The sequence below is a fragment of the Melospiza melodia genome, chromosome 3, assembly GCF_035770615.1.
Source record: "Melospiza melodia melodia isolate bMelMel2 chromosome 3, bMelMel2.pri, whole genome shotgun sequence".
Lineage (NCBI taxonomy): Eukaryota > Metazoa > Chordata > Aves > Passeriformes > Passerellidae > Melospiza > Melospiza melodia.
Genome location: NC_086196.1, coordinates 31591406 through 31615996, shown reverse-complemented (window position 1 = coordinate 31615996; position 24591 = coordinate 31591406). Strand labels below are relative to the sequence as shown.

The following is a 24591-nucleotide window of genomic DNA, read 5'->3' as shown; positions in this document are numbered from 1 at the left end:
TTTTTGGAAAGGAGTGGCACACTTTTCACACAGCAATAAAATGGATGCAAAATAAAACAGAAGAGAATCTGGAGTAAGTATTTTTTGTGACCAAAAGTAGGATTCTTTAATGAAGCACTAGCTGACATGCTAGATTTATTAATATACCACCACTCTGACAGTTTTATAATCATTGCTAAAACCTCCAGGAGTCTAAGTTACGGAAAAAGTATAAACACAATTATTTTCTTTAGAATCACAAAGAAATTAATATTAATTCATTTCTGCTTTTTCCCTTCTATTTTGACTTAGACCACATTAAGTTCTCTGAAGCATAGAAACAGTCTATCTTCTTTTTCATGGTTTGTGAAGAATTCTAACATAGATAAATAATCTCAAATGAAAGCAGTTCTGTTTCTTACTCTTTTTTCCCTCCCTCTCTATCCCCACAAGTGTACTTGTCCAAACAAGGTACAAAACATAGATTTACAAGTTCTGAATGACTTCAGAATCAAATTTTAAATACATGGTACATCCTCAAACACAATTAATATCTGCGGTTTTTTTTCTGATATGCCATTGACAGTCTTACCACCTATTTTGACCGAAGCATTTCAGAGATGAAATAAAACACAGACAAAAGATAAAACAGACTATATTTTTAATTGCTAGTTTGGAAGCTTTTCAGAAGCAGCCATTAGGAAAATTCTTACCACTGCTTCTGCAGCCTACAACTAGATGTGGAATAAAAAGGAAAAAAAAAAGGAGGGGGAATAAAATGTGACTTCTAATAAAAACTGCTGTGCATATAGTTTTCACAATGTTATTATATGGACAAAGCATGCCACAGACACATACACACTATTAACACCTGCTTAAAAAACGCTAGGGTGTCAGATATTTTTTTCCTGCTAAAATTAAATAAACCTTCACAGAATACACCATAACCTTCACTGAGCACACTAAAAATAAACTAAGTTATGATTATGTGAAGATCACACAATTAAGAATGAAGTATGAAGGCTGCAATTGAGATATTTATTGAGCCCCTGGTGGGTGTAAATTAAAAACAAGTTCTAATTACATTATCATATAGTTTTCCCCAAAAATCCAATTTGCTACAGTAATTAAAAAAAAATCTGTACTTCTAAGCAAATGTTGGAGTCCATTAATTTCTCATGTATTTACACAAGTTCAGGTGTATTCCCTTATTGAAACAGTGTGCAAAGAATATGGTTTCATGCACTTTCAAGCACACCCTTCCTATGAAGTTACTGTTTCTGTTGACTTATTTGCTGCATAACACAACCATGTATAACATCCAAAGTGATTAGAGTTGTCACAGATAACAAGGTTTTCTCTTCCTTTACTTCAATTTTCCTCCCACTGCTAGTTTGGGACAAACCCTTACAAGATCCTACTTAGGATGTTTGAGGCATTTGCAAAATACTCGAGGTGTTTCCTGCTACCACCTCCAATTGCAAGCAGCGAATTTGGAATTGCTTGTGCTGAATAAAAATGAAAACGTGGTATTCTGCACACAGAAAGATTGGCAGTCTCATCATCAAGAGCACAGACAGTCAGAAGTATTAATTTACATTCTGCAGACAATATATTATATCTTAAACAACTCTGGTACCTATCATGAAATCCATTTTACAAAAGCATATACAAGTCAGCTGGTTTGCTAGAACACTTGGGTACTTTTGAAATATGCAACCTTGTATGAAATGATAAGTAAAAAATAAATACAGTGCATGTATAAGGAGCACTCAGGTCACTCAGCTGACCAACACTTTTCTCCTGGTGAGTATTTCACTATTACAAGAGTATTATACCCTTATCTGTTCAAAATGGCTTGTTAGCATCAGTCACACAATTCAGCATCAGTGATCCTATCTCAGTAAACCTCACTTTCCTGTATTTTAAGTATTTGAGTCACTGCCATGGTTTCAGTGGCATATTTGCTTACAGCAATAAAAAAAAGGGCTGAAATTCCCTGTGAGAGAAATACCTGTGAGAGGAAATAAGTAATTAAATTAAGGGAGAGTTGCTGTCAGTTAAATGAGTTCACACCCAATTACTATTCACACCTTGTCATTGAATGGACCAGAGAAAGCACAAAGACTTTTCCTGGGAGTTAGGTTAGTACTGTACCTCACAGGACAGACCAGAATAACCCAATGGGCAGTCACATTTCTCTATCAAGTGAGCCTGAGGAGCCATCCCGGACACAGGGCCGCCTTCAGCAACTTCCAAAGAGATCTCAGAAATCCTGGAAAAAAGAGCAAACACCTCCAATGAGATTAGTCAAGGACTCACCCAAACCCACTTACTTCACAGTCAGCTGGCACAGGAGGAAACAGTCTCATTTGGCTGTTTGTAGGATTCTTATCTACAGCAGACAACACTGGTTTTTTGCATCTCCCAAGAAACTACAAAGTTAACACCACCTCTGGTCTCATTTTCTAGTTGTAGGCAACTAAATAACTAACTAAATCTCCAGCATGATTCTATCTCTTTTCAGCCAAACTAGTAAAAGTTAACATACAAAACTTCATATCTGGTTTTTCGTTTCTAGGGAGTCATTAAGAAATTGATGACTCTCAGGGGTATGGCACTAAAACTGTCCTCTTAATGAGCTTCTAATGAGGCAACTATTTAAAAAATAAAATAAAATCTATCCTAATAATATCCTTGCCTCCCAACCACTCCTAGTCTTTCCAGGATGACCTGCTAAATAGGGCTGATACATCATGGACAAAGACAACAAATATAAAATCTTATGAAATACACTTAATCCTCGTGTATCAGAATGCTTTACTTCTTAAAGTACTTTAAGCTTACTTCTTTATTTTGGGGATTTGTTAGTTTGCTTAAATGAATGCTGTGATCTGGAACACCTATTGCCTCAGAGAAACAAAATGTGCAGAATAGAGTAAATTTTAAAGCTTCAAATATAATGCTAACCTAAGCTAAAATGTCAAAGATTGTCTGACTGGCCAAATAAATGTCAATAATGTGGGCAGAGTCTATTCAGTAAGTGTCTGAGCACAGTGCTAATGGAGAGGAGCTCACAGATCTTCTCACCTCTCCTCATGCTCACAGCCTGTTCAACTTTTCCCAGACCTTGACTCCTGAGGGACTGAGTGGTGCTGTTCTGCTTATTGGCATACAGGTACCAATGTCAGGATGAATGGAGGAAAAGCAAATGCCCAGCACTGAATGAGATGAGAGTTTTGGGACTGAGCTTACAGGACCAGACCCAGATGTCTTTATAACCTTGTGTCAACACAAAAATCCCCAAAGCAATCTACTGACTTAAACCCTATGCTCTCTTCTTACTACCTGAAGAAAGGGGTTCAGTCCAAAAGGGAAACTGAACCAAAAAAAAAAAAAAAACCCAAAAAAAACACCCCACCCAAAAACAAACAAAAAAACCAAAACCAAGCAAACAAAGCCAGGTCAAAACAGAAGACTGAAAATAAAGAGGGCAAAACCATTAGAATCTGACATGTCAATGAAAAGTAACACTAAAATCTCTGTACATTTAATGGGAAAAGAAAATGCAATCTGCCTCTCCATCATTCTCAAAAGTGAGGGCAGAGTTGAAAAACTGTTTACTGTCATAAAGCTGTATTTAGATAACAATACACTCTAGGGCCACAAAGCTGCCTATTGTTTGTGTGAAAATGTTACTTAAGGAAGGTCAGGCTTGGCTGACTTTTGGAAACTGTCTATTAGGCAGCAGCCAAACAACTGCCACCTGATCACTGTTGGGAATATTGAAATAATTTGCAGTGAAATTGAAAGCATACTTCAATTCAAGAAATTTATTATCACAGCCCTGTTGCAAAACAAAATCTAATAAAAGCAATGTTTCCATTTAGAGTGTTGAATGTGAAAATGAGGGCAACAAAATGAACAATACAGGAGAAAAATGTTTGGGTAGGGATTCTGAGCAGAAACCTCTAAATCACTAATAATGCTACAGCTTGGAAGCAGAAACAACATTAGCATTGCTACTAAACTGTTTAGCTAACAGAGTGCTAACACCAGAATGAAGCTATTTTTATGTTCTCAATTGCTGCTGCTACTTTGACTTTATTTTAAAGTGTTTTTCCTGTAGTTTATCACTTACCTGCAGCTTTTAAAGTTTGCAATTGAAATTAAAGCACTATTAAAACCTAAAAAAAGCCCATAAAAATACTTCACATATATCCTTTCCCCCTCCCATCCACAGATTCTTTAGCTTTATATATCTTTTTCTACTAGGCTCAGTCAAGTGGAAAGAGAAGCTTTACTAGTTTAGAAAAGGGCCCTTATGCGGAAAGCACAACACATTTTATTTAAGCAAATGTTTTATTGTCAGTTAATTCAAACATATGTTTAAATTTGAGTACAAATATTGTTCTTTAGAGGGTCTCAGCTTATTTTTAATAAAAGCCTTCAAGTCTTTATGCAAGGTAATATTCCACTAACCTTTAAAAACATTTTTGGGGATTTATATTTTATTCTTACACAAAAATTCCACTGAAATCATTCAAGGTGCTAACTTGAAAAAAATAATAATGTATTCCTGCTATATTCTACCTAAAGTCTCAGATGCCATGTGACTAATGTTTACTTTGTAACTAGACAGATCATAAAAATCCATTGTAACATAACCTCCTCCAAAATCAAATACAGAATTATATGCAAGGTTATGACTTCAGATGGAGAGTTACCAGAAAGACCAGATGAACTGTTTGCTAAGCTCTGCTGTCATAAAATGTCACATTCTGAAATGCCATGCTGTAAAAATATATTCTGGTTCTTTAAGTGGCATCTTACAAACCTGCCTTGGAACTGAAAAGTCCTCCCCTGTTCTGATTGCCTAATGACTGGGCAGCCTTGATAAAATGCTGGTGCAGTGCAGGCCCAGTGCAGGCACAGGAGCCACACACACCTCAGAACAAAATCGGTTTTGCTAATGTTTCAAAATAACTTTCCTTTTGATGCTCCAGCTGAGATAGTACTCAGTTTTTGCTTCCACAACTGAATTAAGATCTGTACTGCTTAAGGACAAGGGAGAAACATACATGGAACATGAACACGTTTCTCAAATTTTCCACATTGCATTGGGGTTACCTTCATAACTCTTTTCCTGGGAATCCCCTTGCTTGTAATACAATATCCTAAATGGACTATGCCAAAAATAAAATAGACCAATGTTAAACACTTATGGCATCTGTTACTAATATTTAGCATCCAGCCAGTGCAAGCTACATGAATACTTTTCTGTAAATTACATACTTTAAAGAGAAATGATAGCAGCAACAATGACAATGTTTTCTGTCACACAGTGCTATGAAGTCCCATGGAATCTGCCCCTACTATTCACCTTCAAACTCCAAAGGCCTTCAAACTCTTAAAAACCTATTTGTACCTTAGAAACCTAGAAACAATTTAAACTTATTATTTCTATGACAGAATCACCAGAAGGACTTCTGGACACTTTTGGAGTTTATCTCTGCTAATTACCATCCCCTTGCCAATAAATTTTGATTGCGAGGGATACTGTGTATTAATTATTAAAAACTTTGTGCAATAGTCTATGTAAGTTATTCTAGAACATCTCTACCCCCAGCAGTTTATCTTTCATTTCTAATATGGATCTTTCCTGCTGATCTTTAAATTCATGTTTGTTTTTGATTTACCCACCATAGCAACAGAGAACTCATTCTTTCCTTTTTCTCTGTGACAACATTTTAAGCACCTTAAAGCAATTTCTAGTTTCTAAACATATCTAGTTCTTTATATCTTCTTTCACGTGTCATATTTTCTAGCCTGCAATGATGGTCACTGATATCCTCCAAGCACTTTAAGAAGTATTTTCTTAAATTCTATTAACCAGAACTTCACACTTAGGCTTCACTAGTGCTGTGTGGAAACAAAAGAGGTTGTTTTTTTCACTTTGCAGGCCATATCTGTTTATACATCTAGATAGAGAATTAGCATTTCTCAACAACAATATTGTTACCGAATCATGTTCACCTTGTGATATGCTGTAAACAACAGACTCCTCTTTGAAGAATAGACAACCAAGCAGTTGTTCCTTGTTTGTTCAATTGACTGCTACTTTCACTGTAAATCTTCCAGCTGACCTTTAGACTGAAGAGATTTTTGTAATGTTCCTATCATGTTGCTGCCTGATTTTCACTTCAAATTTAGTGTTATCTTATTTCCTTGCATAACTGATTCATTAATAGATTGAACAGAAGATGCTGAATATGACCCTAATATATTTAATTTCCCACTTTCAGGAGAAAATTCCCTCATTTACTAACATCTATATTTATTACATCTACATTATAATTACAGCATCATGCTTTCATAAAGTGGACCTTTATTCAAAAAATACATTAGGTTTGTTTCATAATGTGTGTGCCTACATGTGTTTTCTGTTCTAGAATCCTGAAAATATAGATTCTGCTTGCCTAGTGTGATATAAATCTTCTAGTGCATAAAACTTCCCTCTTCTCTATCTTGAGCTATGCTAACACAAATTCCGTCTGCTCCTTCTTCTCAGCAATGGCTCAGAGCTGGTGCCACAAATAGAAATTCTGTTGGAAGTAACTGGGAGGTCTATGGGATTATCTGACTACTGCACCATTTCAGATGACTGCATGAAAGAGTTACCTGCTCTGCCTCATGATATTGCCATGAGTCGCCTTGATGAGAATGTAATGAACGTCATACAACACGTTCATGAAATCTTCCCGGGATACAGTTCTACTTGGTCTTGAGTCATCTCCATAAGGTTTCCAGGTGAAATCTCCCTGAGATATTGTCCTGTTGAGACCTGGGTTACCATGATAATATTCCCAAGGCCCAGGGTTTCTGCCTCTTTGGTCATCACCATAATATTCCCATTCATGCTGAAAGACAGAAATACAAAAGACAGATTATTAACAATATTCAAAAGACCCATGTGCTTAAGCTTTGGGCTAAAAAAGCAGATGGAAGTGTTACCTCTGTCATCTCTATCTCATGCCTTGTCAGCTGGCCAATCAGAGGGGCAGCCATATGCCGGACAATAATTCTCGTATTTGTGGGAGGCCCACCTCTTATGATGACTTGTGGGGAGTAAGTAGTAAAACCTGTTTCTTCTCGTGCTTCAAAGTAGATGGCATATTTCAGTTTCCCTCCGTAAGCGGTCAGCTAGCAAAGCACAGAAAGAAATCTCATTTTCAGTTAGCTAAAAATAAATTCCTGGGAAGGAGCTAGATGTGCTCTGCACCTATGTGCAGCCTGATGAATGCATGCGTGGTAGAAAATAGCAATTTGTACTTGTGGAACTATCTGGGGACAAGGACTGTGTTCAAAAACACTCATCCACAATTTGTTATTATATTACACTAAAACCAGTATGTTATCTATTTCCTCATATGTGCCTTGGTGCTCCACCAAACCAAGAAATATCAAAAGTGCAAAATAAATTGTCACAGAGGTGCATAACAATATCCAAAAGGATGGTTCTTTCAATCATTTTCTCCCATGTAGTCTACAAATATCACATATCTTTTGCTTAAAAGTGAGAGAAACAAAAAATTGCAAGAGTGTTATATTAAATTTGTGTAGCTTAATTTTTCAAATAACATTTTTATGAGAAAATTTATCCTGTGGAAAAATAGAACATAGATATTTACAGATATTAACACATAAAATACTGTTTGTATTACTTATGAATTTCCATAGTAACAGAGCAAATAATTTTTAATAATGAATAGCATTTACTTTCTTTTGAAGTACCTTCTACTGTGTGAAGACATGCTTATTGGAAAGAAAAAAAGGCACTGTAAAATAATAAAATAAGATTAAAAGGAAAAAAAAGCCACATCAGTATTCAGTGGAGTTTTAGGTTTACCTTTCGTCCCTCAAACTGCTCTGGAAGTCTCCAGTAAACAGGTTCTGACCGAAGATCCTGCATCACCTGTTCTATATTTGCTACTATTTCAGGAGGCTGGAATGCAATCCCTGAAAGAGTGCTACGCTGAAGCTTTTCATCCACCAGTGGCAGAATCATTTGCTCTGGCTTCAAGGTCACCTATGCATATTTGAAAAAATGGAGAAGAAAATTAACTCTGTTTTTCCCCATGAAGTGTTAGTCTTTAAATTCTAGCTCTTTAAAATATTACTTCTAGGTAATTTCATTTCACATCATGAGCAATTTGTCACAAAGCAGTCTTGCTACTCCTTCAGGTATGAACAGTGCTAATAATGACTTTCCCCTTGAGCCTTTCGCACCTTGTCCTCGTGTTAACAAAGAATGTAGCAGCACTGGTTAAAATACTTTAATCAGCAAGTGATTCCATGAATTTTATAGAAGTGATTTTCATAGTGCTATTTTAGTCCCAGGCCTCTTTTGTTCAGATTGTGAGAAATGTTACCTTACAAAGAAGCACTTTCTCACCACTTATAGATCACTGGAGCTGTAAAACACAGTGTCCGATGCCTTGATACTTCTCTGCAATATTCAAGCTAAATGTTCTCCAGGCAATTTGCAGAGAGCAAAGCTTCAGTGAAGGTTTCTGTAACTCTAAATTCAGCTTTATTAAAAAAAATACAAGGATGCCACTTATGTGCTTGTAATTTTCTTAGACTGGTTGACAAAGTCTCATTAGCATTATACTGAAATCGTTATTTTGATCAAAAACTGTAGTAAGAGTCTTAGTAATTCTGTGCCAATGGAAGGATCTCAGCGAATGTGACATCCTTGAACAGATGCAAAAGGCTGGTATCAATACTGCTTTCTCCCAAAGAGTGAGGAAGACAAAGAAAACAAATACAGGTAACAGTGATACTGTCAACAAATTGGTGATGAGACAGGATTCAGGTAATGAGGAATCAACCAAACCCTGCACTGTACTTTCAGTATCCTGGTATTTCCATTTATAGCAGATCTATGGACTGATGAGACATGGAAGGACACCTAATATTGCCAGTCCTAAGTGAGATTTAGTGATTTTGTATCACAGCTGTATTTTACTGTTTAATACTTTAGATTCAAAGAAAAGGGTCAACACATTTGAATTTCAGGTCATTCATCAGCCATGCCTTATTGTCATATAAACCAGGATTTACTTGTTTAAACAAATCTAATGCCATTTGAAGCACCTGAGAGTACCCAAAATAGCCACTAGCAGCTGGCAAAACAGTCTCACCTATTTTTCAGTGCTATATCAATTCTGAAATAGACGAGAGTAACAAATACTACATATGACATGGACATACACTTTTTTAGATATCAGCATAAATACAGAAGGAAATTAATCAAGAGAAACAAAATAATCAGGAGGTTTAAATTTTTTCTGCTTTGTGCTGCCACAAAGGTCAAAGCACAATTATCCAGAACTGTTGCTGTTATGGAACTTGATTAAATTTTACAAATTGTCAGCCTTCTACAGCCTTTCATCTCCAGTCTAGCAGCATATGATGGGCAAAACTGAAATAATGAGAAAAACTGGGTCAGATCATAATAAATCACTTCATCCACAGGGAAGGGAAAGAGGTGCTACGGGATTGAACAGTGAAGGGGAGAATAAGTGCTATCCATATAACATTAAGCAAGAGAGATTAACTTGATTTCAGCCTAAAGTATCCTTATCTAACTGATGCTCGTACATGATTAGTCTGGGGCTTTGGCTGATTTGCATTAGGCAGACATTCCTTCTATGGTTGGTATTCTTTCAAGCAGGGATATGACTGCCCATACATGGGGAAAGAATGAATATTTTTCCTTTAGAAATCTCTCCTCCAGAACGCAACAGAGGAACTGGCATGGCAGCTGTCTCAATGTGTATTTTGTGCTTGTTGTACAGATAAATGGAGACATCAAGTCTGCCTTATTTATCAGTCCAGCATAGGTCTCAAGGCCCTCTTCCACAAACAGGTGTAGAGCTCTTTGTTTGCTCTGATGGATAATACGTCTCTGTGCTTGAATTTAAATAAAGCTTCAATAAGCTCTTTTTAAAAAATGAAAGAAAACCCCACCAAAACAACAAAGCCAACAAGGGAAATCAACAGATTAACTGAACTACGGGAAATTTATGGTGGACAACAAGCACCTGTGACCCTTGAATACACCTGGGTAAACTGTGTATCACGTACCAGGGATTATGTTGCAATGCATTAGACTGCATAATTTCCCCATATGACCAGCTTGCCCTTTCTTGGGGTTTAATAGCTTTTCATTGGCTGGATGTCAGCTATCCTATCACTCATTTCCTATCTACTTATTTTCTTTTAATGTCTTGACCCTGATTGTCTAATGGAACATACCGCTCTCACCGCTCCTCAAAGCATGAAGAGGAAAGCGATTGCTTAAATGTTTGGCCATTTTCTAGCTACCTCTCAGAGCCTGACTAAAAGGTGCCAGCAGGAAACAACATTATCGCATTACATGGCTCAGCAGTTTCCTACTCACCCACACGCGGCTCAGCCCCCTTGCCTCGCTGCACTGCGCAGTCAGGCCAAAGCAATAGCAACTGCTGCAGCCAAGTGGGTTTCTGGCAGAGAGACCAAATGTACCAGACTTGCACCTGTCACAGTGGACACCTTCCACGTTAACCTGGAAGAGAGAGAGAGAGAGTATTTTTAAAAGGGGAAAAAATAATCAAGTTTTATTTCAAGGTAGCGATAGAAACAGAAAATCCTACTGTAATGATAATAACAGGGTGCAGCAAGAAATAATAATAAGCTTTAGGAAATATTCAAGGAGCTCTCCAGGTTCTTATCACGTGTGTATGCAAACATATGTAATTAATGTAATTAAGGCATTTGCATTTGTATCCACTGAGTAGCTATAAGCAATAGCTGCTGGCTTCACACTGAAAGTTGTAAGCACAGAAAAATTAAATGGCACTTTGGGCATGACATGCTCAATAACTGATTGATAAGATAAGAAAAATAAGTTGTTCTGAAATTGCCCATGTTAATCAAGCCTTCTGTTTAATAGGAATTAGCATTGACATGTTCAGATATTTAAGGTACAGCACTAAATGTTCTTGCTGAGAAACGTATTTTAATGGAAATTCTGAAGAGAAAAGCTTTCCCTTTTTCATGATTGTTTTCCACATCATTGAACAGTATTAACAAGGCTGAAATGTTTCACTGTTGTAATGTCAAGGCTTTTATTTTCATTTTTCAATTAGTCCAAATAAAAGCTATTCCAGATAGGGCAGATACACAATAATTTATGCAGAGCCTTTTAAAACCATTTTCATACTGAGACCAAGGTATTAAAAAGAAAAATAGTCACCAATATGAAAACACTCAGTTGGCTTTTTCTCCCCACACACCCTTTCTGTTCTCTTGATACTAGTGTGAAGAAGCCAATTAAAAAAAAAACCAAAAAAAACAAAAAAACCAACTTTCCAAAGCTTATACAAGAAACCAACATTATCCCTCAGGATTTACCAGTTTTAACCCTCATTTCCACATGTTCTATCAAGAAATGTGTGTACACTGTATTTAGCTTAGATTTTGCTGCTTTTTGTCAGGGTTTACAATGAGGTTCCTGAGCCTTTGAGAGCTCATTTCAGCAGCTGTAACAGCAGGTTTAAATGGGACCTATTATCATTTTATAAAAATCTAGTTTCTTCAATATACAACTCTTTCAATAAAAGGTACACAAAAGATTAACCAACCCTAGATTTAAATTTAACCTTAGGTTAAAATTCTGCAGGGAAAAATGCTTACTTAATTCAGTATTATTTGTCCATTTTCTCTCATAAATAGCGATTTCTACTTGCTTTGAATTTTTTTTCATGTCCCTTGCACTTCTTTATCATTAATCACCACCTAAAGATACACTGTTTATTTGCACTCAGAGAAACAGAAGCAACTATGTTATTAGACTTGAAAGAATCAACAAAGAAATGTAAAATGCCGCGAACCCCCACATTTTCTACTTAGTGCTTACAAGAACCACAAGAAAAACTACAACCCAGTGAAGTTGTGGAATCTCCTTTTCTGGAGATAGCAGTCTGGACACAGCCCTGAGTCACACGCTCGAGGGGACCCTGCTTGAGCAGGGGAGTTGGACTAGATGAGCTCCAGCGACCCCTTCCCACCTGACCAATTCTGTGACTTGCTGGACCTAATCCAGAAATGGGGCACTGAGTTGGTTAGAGGGGCTGCTGCTTATCCTGGATCAAGAGAGGTTGAAAGAACTGAGATACTTCCATTTCTGCATTTCAGAGGCTGGCACAGGGCAAATAGCACTGAGTTTTATTCTGGCAGTCCATGTGGTCAACTCACTTCCATTTTCTTACAGTGTCATCGTCAAATGAATCAGTACTTGTGAAATAGAACATAATGTTTCCTGTTCAAATATACCAGAAAAATGGGAGGGTGGTCAAGCAGTTTGGACAAAGAGGCTGTGAAATCTCTCCCCATGCTTGGAAGTACTGCCTCAGCAGTGTCTTTCAGATAAGGTGCTGGACTAGATGACCTCCATAGGTCACTTCCAACCTAATTTGTTCTACAGTTCTGTGTCTTGAAACTCAGAATTAAGTGACTGTTGCCCATTTAACAAAATAATTACCTGGCTATTCAATTATTTGAATTCGTCCTTCCATTTTACTATCTCATTGTGTCAATACAGACCTAAAGAAGAAGAATGAATCTAAATCCAGAAAGAATCTCTAGGGGTCACTTTTAAAAACCTCCCCCTAGAAGTACAACTATCACCAATACTAGGTCACATTACCCATGCCTCTTTCTAGCCAGTTCTTGAAAATCTCCTAGAATGGACATTTCACATGTTTCTGTATAATGTGTACCGCTACAGCATAATACTCTTTTTTTTTTCCTCATGTCCAACCCAAAATTCCCAAGCTCCCTTTGGCAGATGTTGTCCCTTGTTACATCTTCTGCCATCATCAGAAAGGACTTTATTCCAGCAACTACTCTTTGGAGTGGTTGTAATTGCATTTCCTCTTATTAGCCTCTTTTTTTAGCCTCTAAGAGAGAGCCCAGCTCTCTCAGTACATCCCCACAGATCATCTGCTGTGAGACTCTTCTCTGGATCCTCTTCAATTTCTCAACAACACTTTCAAATCAAGCTCTAAAACTGGACATCATTTCCAAATGCAGTCTTACCAGCACCAACTATGGTAAAAGTAGAGCACTGAGTAGATAAAGCCTTTCCCCTGCTTACCATGCTCTTTGTGATGTCCTTCCTTGCAGCTGCATTGGCCACTGTGCTCACTGCATCCAGATCAGTGGGCAGTTTGCCTTATTTACCATGAGACTGTACGGTTGGTTTATATTGTGTTTTCCAGCAGGATTGCCACTCAGGCTTCTTCCTTTCAAACTGTACTGTGGATTCAGTTTCCTGAGGTCATTCCATTCCAATTAATGACCTTTCTATTTTCCCAGTCATCAGGCTTTTCAAGAACTCTCTAGACAGTAATTCTACCGTTCAGCATGTCAACCTCAACCTTGTCCAAGTCAGCAGTATTTTCAAATGTGCTGATCATGAATTCTGTCATCTGTGTCACTGAGGAAGGTATTGGCTCTGGGATAATCTGCTTGCTGGCTACCAACTGCGTATCAAACCACCAATTAGTGCCCTGTAAGCTCAGCAATCCAGCCAACTCTCAAACAACCTAAGTGTGCTGTTCTACCAAGCACAATTCCAAATAAGAATGTTGCAGATGACGATGCCAAAAGTATTTGCTTTAATGATCCTGAATTGCATGAAGTCTACTCTGAACAGATACTATTGCAGTGAATTCTCCTCATGAAATGATGAATATTAACTCCATTTACGTCAATGTACTTTGAATTAGCACTGTGGCATACTGTGGTTTCTGATGCGTTTGCTTTTATTGTGCCCAGAATCTGAACAAGAATTGTATTGTCTTGATGAACTGGCAACAGTTCTGTAAGAATAGACAGAAATAGAAATTGAGGAAAAAGAGGATGCTAAGGATCTTCCTAGGAGGATGCTATACTGGCAAGTGTCAGTATGTGGAAAAGCAACTGATAAACCCTGAAGTCTTTCTTTATGCTGGACTCCTCCCACATCAGTTTGCAAATGCACTATGAAAACCAAGGAGATTGTTCTGCATGTACTGTTTGAACAAGTAAGGGCAAGTGTCAATGAAATCTGATATAAATTTCTCAGCAGTTATAAGATGAGTTTACAACCTTCATTTTCTTACCTTGCAGCTGCATTGGCCAGAATGATCAACGCATGAGCACCTCCCCTCTGCATCACAGCTCTGTGGATCTGTCCCAGCCAGGAAGCACTGACAAGCCACACAATGGGGATAATTCCAGTAGCCCAACCTGCACTCAGTGCACTTCTCCCCAGAGAATTCAGGGCGGCAGAAGCAACAGCCTGTATTTAAGTCACACTGAGAACTTAGGGCTCCAATGAGGCTGCACTCACAGGGCTGAAAAGGAGAGAAACAAGGCAATTGTAATTCTGCTTCTGAAAAAAACAAAACCAAAACCCAACCAAAAAGCAACTCACCTCTTTTAAGTATCTATAAATAAAATACAGCAGTGAATATCCACTGTCTAAAAATAACATATTTAAATTATAAGGCCAGTTATGTATTTTTATTCAACATGAGTCAAGCATTTACACTAAATACATTCACAGCACTGGTGGGATTGTTTTCTATAGATATTACTGTATATAAGTTAGGCATCAAAAAGAAATAAACCCAAAAGGGTCAAGGATATTGGAATACTTTGTGGACAAAATTAACTCAGAAACTACAAGCACTCTCTAAGAAGTATTTTGTATGTAAATTCTCTGCAGGCATGCTCAGAACACTTTCCTAAAACTGGAACTCCTCCGGAGCAATGGGTTCAGTGGTTCCCGAGGAATCTAGTTCAATGTCTATTACTCATCTGTCAGACAGGTAACTATCCTCTTTCTACAAACAAGACTCCTAGATGACCGTAATTTACACAGTAAGGGCTAGAGATTTAGTCATGTGAAATATCTGGAAGTAAACTTCCTCACAGAATAAGACTTGCACAGGCAAGTGAGGATAGAAATAGGTGACTTTCCAGGGTGTCTAGAAATTGATTACAAAAGTAGCAGGGAAAACTGCAGATTTCCAAAGAACAGAAGAATCCCTCAGTGCTATTACTGTGGTAGCACTGCACAGTTAATACAAGACATTGGCTGTAATCACTGATGTGACCAGAATATTATATGGAGAAGTTCAGCTTACAGCAAAAAACTCAGTACCAGCAGTACAGGTTACCACAGTAACTGACATGGATAGACTTGCTAAAATTACAGACACGAAGCTGAAAAAACAGAGGAAGAAAATGTGGATTCAGTTTCTAAGCAAAACTGTTTATTACATGACTGCTTAGACCACCTTTCCTCTGATCTGAAAACACCACTTATAAAGAAGGTAAATATATACAGGAAATATACAGTCTGCAAGATGATTACCTAGCCTAAAAAAATAAAACTTTCTGACAGAAAGAACTTTATTCCACAAGACGCATTTGAACACAAAGCTGAGAAAGCACATTGTTCACCATTGTCTGAAGTATCTTGGTGTGCAATATCAAAACCTAAATTACAATCAGATGCTATGTGTGGTTTATGCAGTTTTCTACAATGCTCTCTATGTCAGACTTACAACAGCCTTGGATTAGAAATCTTTTATAAAGATTTCTCCTGTAAAGCAGGAGATTCACATCTCACTTTGCAGAAATTAGCAGCAACATACTGAAAGAGATGTGGGCTGATAGATCATCATTAATTTAGATGGTGCCATGGAACTGTCATACTAATGTGCTCACATAAAAGACAATCAGAGAATATACTCCAGAGCTCAAACAGAGGTCTTCAACCTCATTAGGCTGGTTTCAGAAGCCAAGAGTCTATATCACAGCAGCACTGCAGAGGTTTCACAGGAGTTTTACATACATACAAAAAAGAAATCATTCTTGTCAATTGCTTTGCAGCCTGAGCTACATGACTAACAGCCTTTTAAGAACAAGTATTAATGGTGTATGACTATGCTCCAAAAAGATATCATTTTCTGGAGTAATTGTAGCAGTACTATTAAATCCCTTATCATCAATGAGCACACCAGGGAGGAAGAAGGTAATTGAACTTTCTATGATGTCCACTGTCACCAGTTTTCAACCTTAACTGAACACTGTGCCACTAAACTCAAGGTCATTAACAACAGCTTTCACAGCCTCCTTGTTATTCTATCATTGTTTTCCTATTTCTTCTCCCTTCTCTTCAGATATTTTAACTCTGTGTCAATTATTGGAATAAGAAGGATTTAAAGGCTAATGTTAAGGTTTATTTTCCCTTTAAGAACAGGGGAATAAAGTGCAATTTACAACTAAGGTGGATGTTTCTTATCTTTTCTCCTTGCTGTCTTTTATGCACAAATTGAAACCTTTCTCAAGCAAACTTTGAGTACAAATTCCCAGTGGTGTCACCATTAAGGCCAAAGAAAATTTGTTCCCCAAAAGCACTGCTGATTACCTATAAATACACATCTACATACCTCATTCAATACTCTGGTAATCTCAATCATGTAAAACCCAGCTATAATAAAATAAAATAAAATCAGGCTCAAGCAGGACCCTGACTCAGCGTGACAGCAAAACCAACAGGGTGTTTTGTGTTACAGGCTGCATACCTGAGACAGAGGATCTGTAGTGCAGCAGCAGTAACAAATTGCCAACATTTACACCAGTCTTGCACTAAAACTTGCAATATGGAGATGAACCACAATTTACAAGCCAAAAACTGTGTTCCAGCTATAAATTACTGTGAAAGAGACAACACACATAGAGAAAATAGAAATCCACTCACCTTGCAGCCACTGACAATGTTATGGCCCCAGTGATTTGGTGCACATTTGTCACACATCTCTCCAACAGTATTGGGAGGGCAGATACAGCGTCCACTGACGGGATCACAGTTATTGCCAAAACGTGAACACTCGCAGGCTTCATGGGAGACAGAAGAAAATAAAGCAGAGGAAAAGTTATCCCTTTATGTGACACCTGGAGAGCAGGCCCTAACGGGGTTAGGATCATTCTTTCACTGTACAGTGGACTCAGTTATCTGTGGACACGATGGGGCAGAAAATGTAGGCAAACCATGAGAAACCAAAACCAGTAGCAGAGAAACACAGGTTAACTGTGGTTGAAGTAGCTGCAATGAGAAGAGAATGGGGAAAAATAAAGGCACCAACTGCAGAAGTTCAGACTTCTGGGATGGTGCACTCTTTGCGATGTAACTGCAGGATGCTGCTATACAATTTCTGGGCCCGTGCTGTCCCCTCTAAGAGGCCACCTGAGGGTCTCCGAGCTGTCTATGCAGGGAACTTGCAGCCTATTTAACCTCTTATACCAAATTGAGAAATACCTTCTGAAATTTCTGCTGCTCTAAAGAGACCTTCCTTAAAGGGCAAAAAAGGTGTTTAGGTTTCTTTGTCCCTTTCTATTCCTTCTTTTTCAGCTTACATATCATCTGCCTTGGGAGGACATCAACAAACTGATGTTATCTCTCCATGGGAAACTGGAATTCTTTGCAGATTATACCAAATTAAAAATACTTCAGGTTTGGAAGTGCTTCCAGAAGTAAACAACTCATTGGTGGCAAATATAGATTCAAGGTGTGTAAGTGACAAGTAGTTAAGGGGCACAAGACACACAAGTGATTGCAAGAGCAGAACTGGTGTGTGTTGTTTTCAGATCCACCATCCACAAAACCCATGAGGTCAGAGAAAAGCACCATAAGCAAACTGACTGTCTGCATGATAACCTGTTCCTCGGGGTGTTTAAAGGGCAGTGTAACTTTTTTACTGAGGGTTTAATTTATGTTCACTGCCTTTACTGTGAAATACTTCAATTCAAACTGAAACTAGAAAACAAGGGATGTGCAAAGATAGAACTCCTATCTACAGTTCAAAAAGGAATTGACCTTTTTTTTCCCCACCAATGCCTTCAAGATAAGAAAATTGATGCAAAGAAGACAGCAAGTTTTGCCTCATGGCAGGAACACAATGTGCTGCATGCTATTTAAAATATTTTCACACACTGTAGCTTGAAGTTTCAGAATGCATCTCATTGGGAAACTGAGGCTTTCAGTTGTGACAGCTCATTTATGGGCTTACAGGTCTTGCACAAAATTGGCTAAAAAGACACAGAGGGGAAGCAGATATTCAAATGTTTTTCCTATTTTTACTTCTGTAATTATTTTTCAAAATAAGAGGGAAAAAATACAACACAACAGTTGAAAGCAATAGTGAAATAGAAACCTCTTTTGTATCTCTGCTGATAGAATGTCACCACTGACGATACTTTCAGCGGGTTTTTAGGCTTTATAGATTTATATTGCACAAGAAAAAAATTAAATTATATTCCTTTTGGATAAATGATAGATAAAAGAGGTCAAATATTTTATTTGATACTTAACTGTCACAATGAAATTAATTTTTCTGTACTTTTCCTTCCAGAATGATTTGATATACTTCTATTAAATTTCTGATTTTCTTTGTGATTCATAATTTAATTCTTTTTTTTTTTTTTGTCATTTGAAGGAATACATAAGAAGCCTACTGAAAATAAATGTGGAAAAATGAGCACATTGAAGACAGAATTCCTGTCCACCTGTTCTATTCATTTTGGAACTTTCAAAATTCTGAGTTTTCTCAACATCTATAGGTGCTGCTGTTGCTTTAAATGTTTGATGACCACAGGCCAATACATTTATATTTAAAATGTTACTTGAATCTACAGTGTTTTACCATTTCATTGCTTTTTCTTATACCCTGTCATTTTAAACTTTGCTAAGAGAGCAATTAAAATTTTAATGTGCAATTTCATTAATAGCCCTCTCATTTTCCTTCCCCAACTGTAGTTATCAACATTTTGTTGTGTTTCACAATGGTGATGTGCTTTTAAGTGGTGGAATGTTAGAATAAGATGCTAATCATAAACGACAGATTTTTTTGCCCTTCATTTAATTGCTAAAGGCTTTAGGACTGCAGTTATCATTTGCATTTTATTTCAAGCTCTCTCATCAGTGAGCCTGGGAACAATCTCTCCCTTTTCCAAGGTGCCTATGTATCTGAACTTTTCAAACCTCTAGGTGTTTTTGAAACCTTCATTCCCATGGGAGATAACACCATAGAGCCAACATTTTCAAACATAATCTATAATCCAGCCTGTTTTAAGGTTTATCCACACTACAGGTGAAACTAAATTCTGCTGACCAAATATGGGTCTCAAGGCCTTGATGCTCCTTCCATTAAAAAAAAAAGAGCAAGAAAAGGCAGAAAGCTAAACTTGTTACTTGTGCTGCCCTTCTGGATAGGAAAGGAGCAAGAATGGATTATGAGACATTGTGATTTCTGCTTCTGGAAAGAATCTACTTTATACCTAAAGAAAAATAAAAGCATTCTGGCACCCCAGCAGTCAGTCACACTAGACAACTATCTATGTGTCCTGTGATCACACATAAATGAGTCTCTGAGACTTGAAAAACACAGTTCTATCAGGAAAGATGGATATTTCCCTGTGAAGAAACCTATTGATTGGGTTCTTTTTGATTTAGCAGTCTGCACTACTTCAAGGATAAGAAGCATTCATTTCAGTCTTTGACCTGGTTTCCAAAAGGAAAAAAAAATAAAGGTAAAGAGGTGGCTGGATATATTTATGTCTAATGCTGGAGTTTCAGCATCTAGAAAAGGAGATTTTCCATGTGTTTACACAAGGGATATAGCAGATAGTTTTACTTAAAGATCTTCTTGTACACATAAAGTTCAAGTAAGCAATTAAATACTACTGTGCAGGAAAGGATTGTGGTAATTAAAGAGGATCAACCATATGAGAACAATGAAAAGGTTTGGGATAAAACTAGAAGCAAAATGAGTTTGTGTTTTTGTGGTTTTCCTTTTACATCCCTACAAGTTTATGTGATTTGGCAAAAAAATTTAATCAGTTCTATGATACTCTTAATTAAATTATAGGAACTTCGTGGAGTTTTTTTGGCAGACACTACATGGAGTAAATGACATTCCTGTTCCTTCTAAATAAAATAAAATTCATAAAATCTTCATAAAATAGAAGAAATGTCTTGGGTCTTTCATTCTTGCCAATCATCACCCTTGTCAAGTGAATGATGCACAAGGCTGTCTATAAGCGCCTGGTCAGGAAAATTTGTTATGTAATCCAAAATTAGCCAAACTAGAATGTTAGGAATAAATACATAAATAAACAAACAAATCAATCTGTGCTTGGGTGGAAAACATTTACATACGGGTACAGCCTCCTTCTTCGAAGTTGTAAAACCCATGTGCACAGCGGTCACACTTCTTCCCTGCCACTCCGGGCTGGCAATAGCACTGTCCGTCCCCATCGCAATCAAAGGACTTGGAACCAAAGGAGTTGCAGTTGCAGGGAACACATCCTCTGGAAGACTGCAAGCCAAATGTTCCAGGCTGCCACAGAGTGAAGAGCAGTTAGTACATGGAATGATTATCAGGAGAAAAGAGGACAAGCTGAGAGCGTAGGGAGATCAGGGTTGCTCTTTCCTCTTCCTCACTGAAATACTGCTTTTACCAGGTTAAATTGTAGTGCTAACACCCTGGAGCAAGGACACAAAATGCTCTACACTGCTGAGAAAGAATAAAGATTTCAGAATGTTATCTGATGTTGTAATGAATATTCTGCAATGTAACATCTTTCTTATGAGGCTGTTTGCCTAAGCACAGCTCTCACTTGGAATGGAAGGTATGTCAACACATAAATGCATACAAAATACATACCCCATCTCTGCTTGTAAGGCTATGTTTGTTGCTACGAGAGTGCATTCAAATTCTTAGCTATAAATGGCGATCAATTCAACTGGAAAGCCTCTGAATTACATTTTATCTCCTCTGAACAAAGGCAATATCTGTATACAGTAACTTAAGGGCAATTCTTTAGAATGATATATAGGAATAACTTTAGAAGAACATAGAGATAGTGTATTTGTGTACAATACAAAGAAATAAGGGGGATTTTTTTTTAAGATAAAAAAACTCTGTCTTTGGATTATGCCTCTGGTTCTCTTCTATTTTCTTTTCTTTCTTTTTTGCAGTAATCAATATAAAGTTTCTACAGAACCAGAGTAGATGTTATCAACTCTAGTAAGAAGTTTCCTCCTTAACTTCACTAGTGAAATGCAAAAAGTAAAGAAGGGAAGACACACACTCATTTGTATACTGCAGATACAGATACAGAGTTCTGCACAAAGCTTTCAAGCAGAAGACCTTGTGAGATTCACTGCATCAACCAACAGAGGCTCCTTGGAACAAACCAGATGATATTCAAATGACAAACTCAGTCTTGAGCTAGAGTGCTTTAAAATGGGAGTACTTCTCTACCTGTTTTTCAGGCATGATTATTTTCAGTGTACACTGAAACCCAAATCATATTAAAAACTTCATTTGAAATTGAAATTACAACATTAATAATAAAATCTATCAGAGAGTTTGATAGAAAAGCAGAATGTTAAAAATGAGATACTAAAATGATCACTGCTAATGAATATAAATGGAACAACGTGAAAAATATTTAATTTATAATGTGCTACTTTGGGATTCAGGCATGAAGTGTTAAATTTTTACCAACAATAAACCAGTAGATCTTCAAATCAATGGAGCTGTGCTGGCTTTGACTATGGCAGTGATTGTGCCTCTGCACTAAGCACTAGTGCTGTGTCCAGTTCTGAGCCACTTCCAGGAAGAAAAGACATTGAAGTGCTGGAGTCTGTCCAGAGAAGGGCAATGGAGCTGGTGAAGGGTCTGGAGCACAAGTTCTATGAGGAATGACTGAGGGAGCTGGGGGTGTTTAGCCTGGAGAAGAGGAGGCTCAGGGGGAAACTTTTCTCTCTACAAATCCTTGAAAGGAGCTGTAGCCAGGTGAGAATCAGCCTCTCCTCCCAGGGAACCAGCAACAAGACAAGAGAACATGGCCTCAGCCAGTGCCAGGGGATGCTCAGTTTAGAAAACAGGAACAATTTCTTTACTGAAAGGGTGGTCAGCTATTGGAGAAGGCTACCTCCACAACCAAAGGGTAGCGGAGAAGTCATTCAAGAAATGACTGGACATGGCACTTAGTACCATGGTCTAGTTGACCATGGTCAACTAGACAAAGTGGTGATCAGTCAAAGGTTGGACTCAATAAACTTGGAAGTCCTCAACCTTAATGATTTTATGACTACTATTTTATATGGATTTGTTCTACAGTGGAACCCCTAACTAACATTTTGTATTGGTGAATTCTCTGAAACTTCAGAAGCTTTCCATGGAAAAGTCCTGAAATCTGATCTCTGAGGTTAATACAGGAGTTCTCCACTCAGACAGAGAATTTGCTGATAGGTGTCAGAATACAGGACCACATCTATGGTCAGAATTTGGCCTGGAAATTGTAAAGACCTAAGCATATACTTGATTATACACATAATAAAGAATTACACTGATTTTCATTTCCAAACTCGAATTGAAATGTTTTGCAAATTTCATACTTCTGACAAAACATGGCATATCAGAGAGAAAGAGGTAGTCAAACTCATTTAATTAAACTCAAGGTTCAATAAAATACTTTACTATCTCTATAGATTTCTTTTACATAGGAAGAAACATAGAAATGTGAATACATACAATCTCAAGACAGACATTCAGATTCATGCAGTGAAGTAACCAATGCACAGCATGCATCTCAGTTCTCAAGATAAAGTTTACTAGGTTCTAATAAATTCTGTTTATATGGGCAACAGTCAGAAAAAGTCTGATATCAGCACTCCACACTGTGTTAAAATGGACCACCACCATGCTGGGTTGCGTTCTGTGAGGAGGGCTGCACACAGTGTCATTTTGGTCAGTCATGCAAACTTTAACCTCAAGTTAAAGTTCTCAGCAAAGTTTGCTTACCCACAGAAATTCTAAGAATCACATTTACTGAACAAGAGATAAGATCCTAGACTACAATTAGGAAAGACACTGAACTTTCTGAATATGTCATTATATCGTGTCTCCATCAGTTACTGTGTGGGCAACACAGTAATCTAAGACATTTTTAATTGGAAAAAACTAATTTCTCCAAGAAAGTCTATATGAACAAATACAGCATGGGTCCCCAAGTCAAGCTGAGGATGAAAAACACTGCCAGATATTTTTCAAACAGTGTGGTAAATATGGAGATTTTGAGTTGCAGGGAGGACAAACAAGATTCCTAAAATACTGCTCTTTTAGAAGCAGTTGTATCATAAATACTTAATTTTAGGAAGTAAGTTGCTTTGCTGGTCTGTGATAAGGAATGAACACTTCTATCATCGTGGGCATTACATTCAGAAAAGTGGCACCGCACTGAGTTAAAAATGGCTCAGATAACTGAGAACTTTTTGCTAATATTCACTAATGAGAACTTTTGTCACCAGTTATGTTCAATATTTTAAAATTACATTTTAACTCTTTGCTTCTGGGGCTGATTCTTCTTGCAACCTTCTTAAGCTATTGATTCTTGAATTGTTAGAAAAGCAAGTCTTATACTGCAAAGTCCAAGAAAATTCCACTGATTCCATTGATTTATGTACATCTCCCATGCATTTTGTGCATACTGCTGTGGATGGTGCTGTTTTGGGACTTATTTGATTTGATTTCTCAAATTTGATTTCTCGCCGATATCAGCACTTGCAAGATGAAGCCCTTAGGATTGGGGGAGCATCCTAAAATGCCGTTTGCCTTCCGAGCCTGTCAGTTTCTTGAGAATTTCTTATATTGTAACACGGGTATTAAAAATGAGAAACCCAAGCAAGCTGTGTGAGCTCCAAACACAAGCGAACAGGAGACTCGAGCCCATGCAAAGCAGGGTCCCATTACCAGAGCCGCAGGCCGGTAGGCGCCTCGTGGGCACCCACTGGCACTGCCGGCGCCCCACCTCCGCGGGGGCACTCGGATCTGCTGACTGCTCCCCGCATTCTCTTGCGGCTGAGGCACCTGTCTGCTGATTTCACAGTGTCTGCCCATGAATCCCGGTTTGCAGATACATCTTCCCAACACATCACACTGCAGTGACACAGAGCCTAAAGCACTGCAGCCGCAGGGTATACAAAACACCTTTTCTGGGGCCCAGAAGTAGTTGGGCTTGAAGAATGAAAAGTAAACACTGTTAGAAAGTGAAGATAAGAAAACTACACCACATAAAAGGGTACAGAAATAAAGACAGGAGTAAGCACTGAAGTAAACAAAGATTAATTCAAATTAATCACCAGTATTGTATTAATGAGATGTTTGCTGGGTACCTTGTGCGATCTGCAAATTCCACTGATACCAGCATTTTTTCTTTGAACAGACTCTTTAAATACAATTGAAAATGGAGTGTGAGCAAACCACTTCAGAAATAACATCATTTTAAAGAGTGAAAAAGATCCTTTTGATTTCTGCAGAATTATTTATGTTCTTTAAATTACACACAGGTGAAGGTGCTCTGAGGACATAGGTCTAGCTCATGAATCCTTATGTTGAACTAGAGAAATGTGTAGCTGACTACAGCATATTCCTTAGCTGC

General features: G+C 37.7%; 1 protein-coding gene across 1 annotated transcript in view; it reads right to left on the bottom strand.

Moving 5' to 3' along the window:
- The window catches only part of LAMA2 (laminin subunit alpha 2), a 334586-nt gene that overhangs the window by 96401 nt on the left and 213594 nt on the right, over positions 1-24591 (bottom strand). Inside the window, exons 21-29 of the mRNA XM_063153343.1 lie at positions 23904-24167; positions 20300-20480; positions 16844-16980; positions 14193-14426; positions 10448-10591; positions 7889-8068; positions 6994-7182; positions 6661-6899; positions 2137-2254 (exon numbers count right to left, since the gene is read on the bottom strand). Coding sequence (XP_063009413.1) covers positions 2137-2254; positions 6661-6899; positions 6994-7182; positions 7889-8068; positions 10448-10591; positions 14193-14426; positions 16844-16980; positions 20300-20480; positions 23904-24167 — 1686 coding nt within the window. The remainder of the gene's footprint in view (positions 1-2136; positions 2255-6660; positions 6900-6993; positions 7183-7888; positions 8069-10447; positions 10592-14192; positions 14427-16843; positions 16981-20299; positions 20481-23903; positions 24168-24591) is intronic.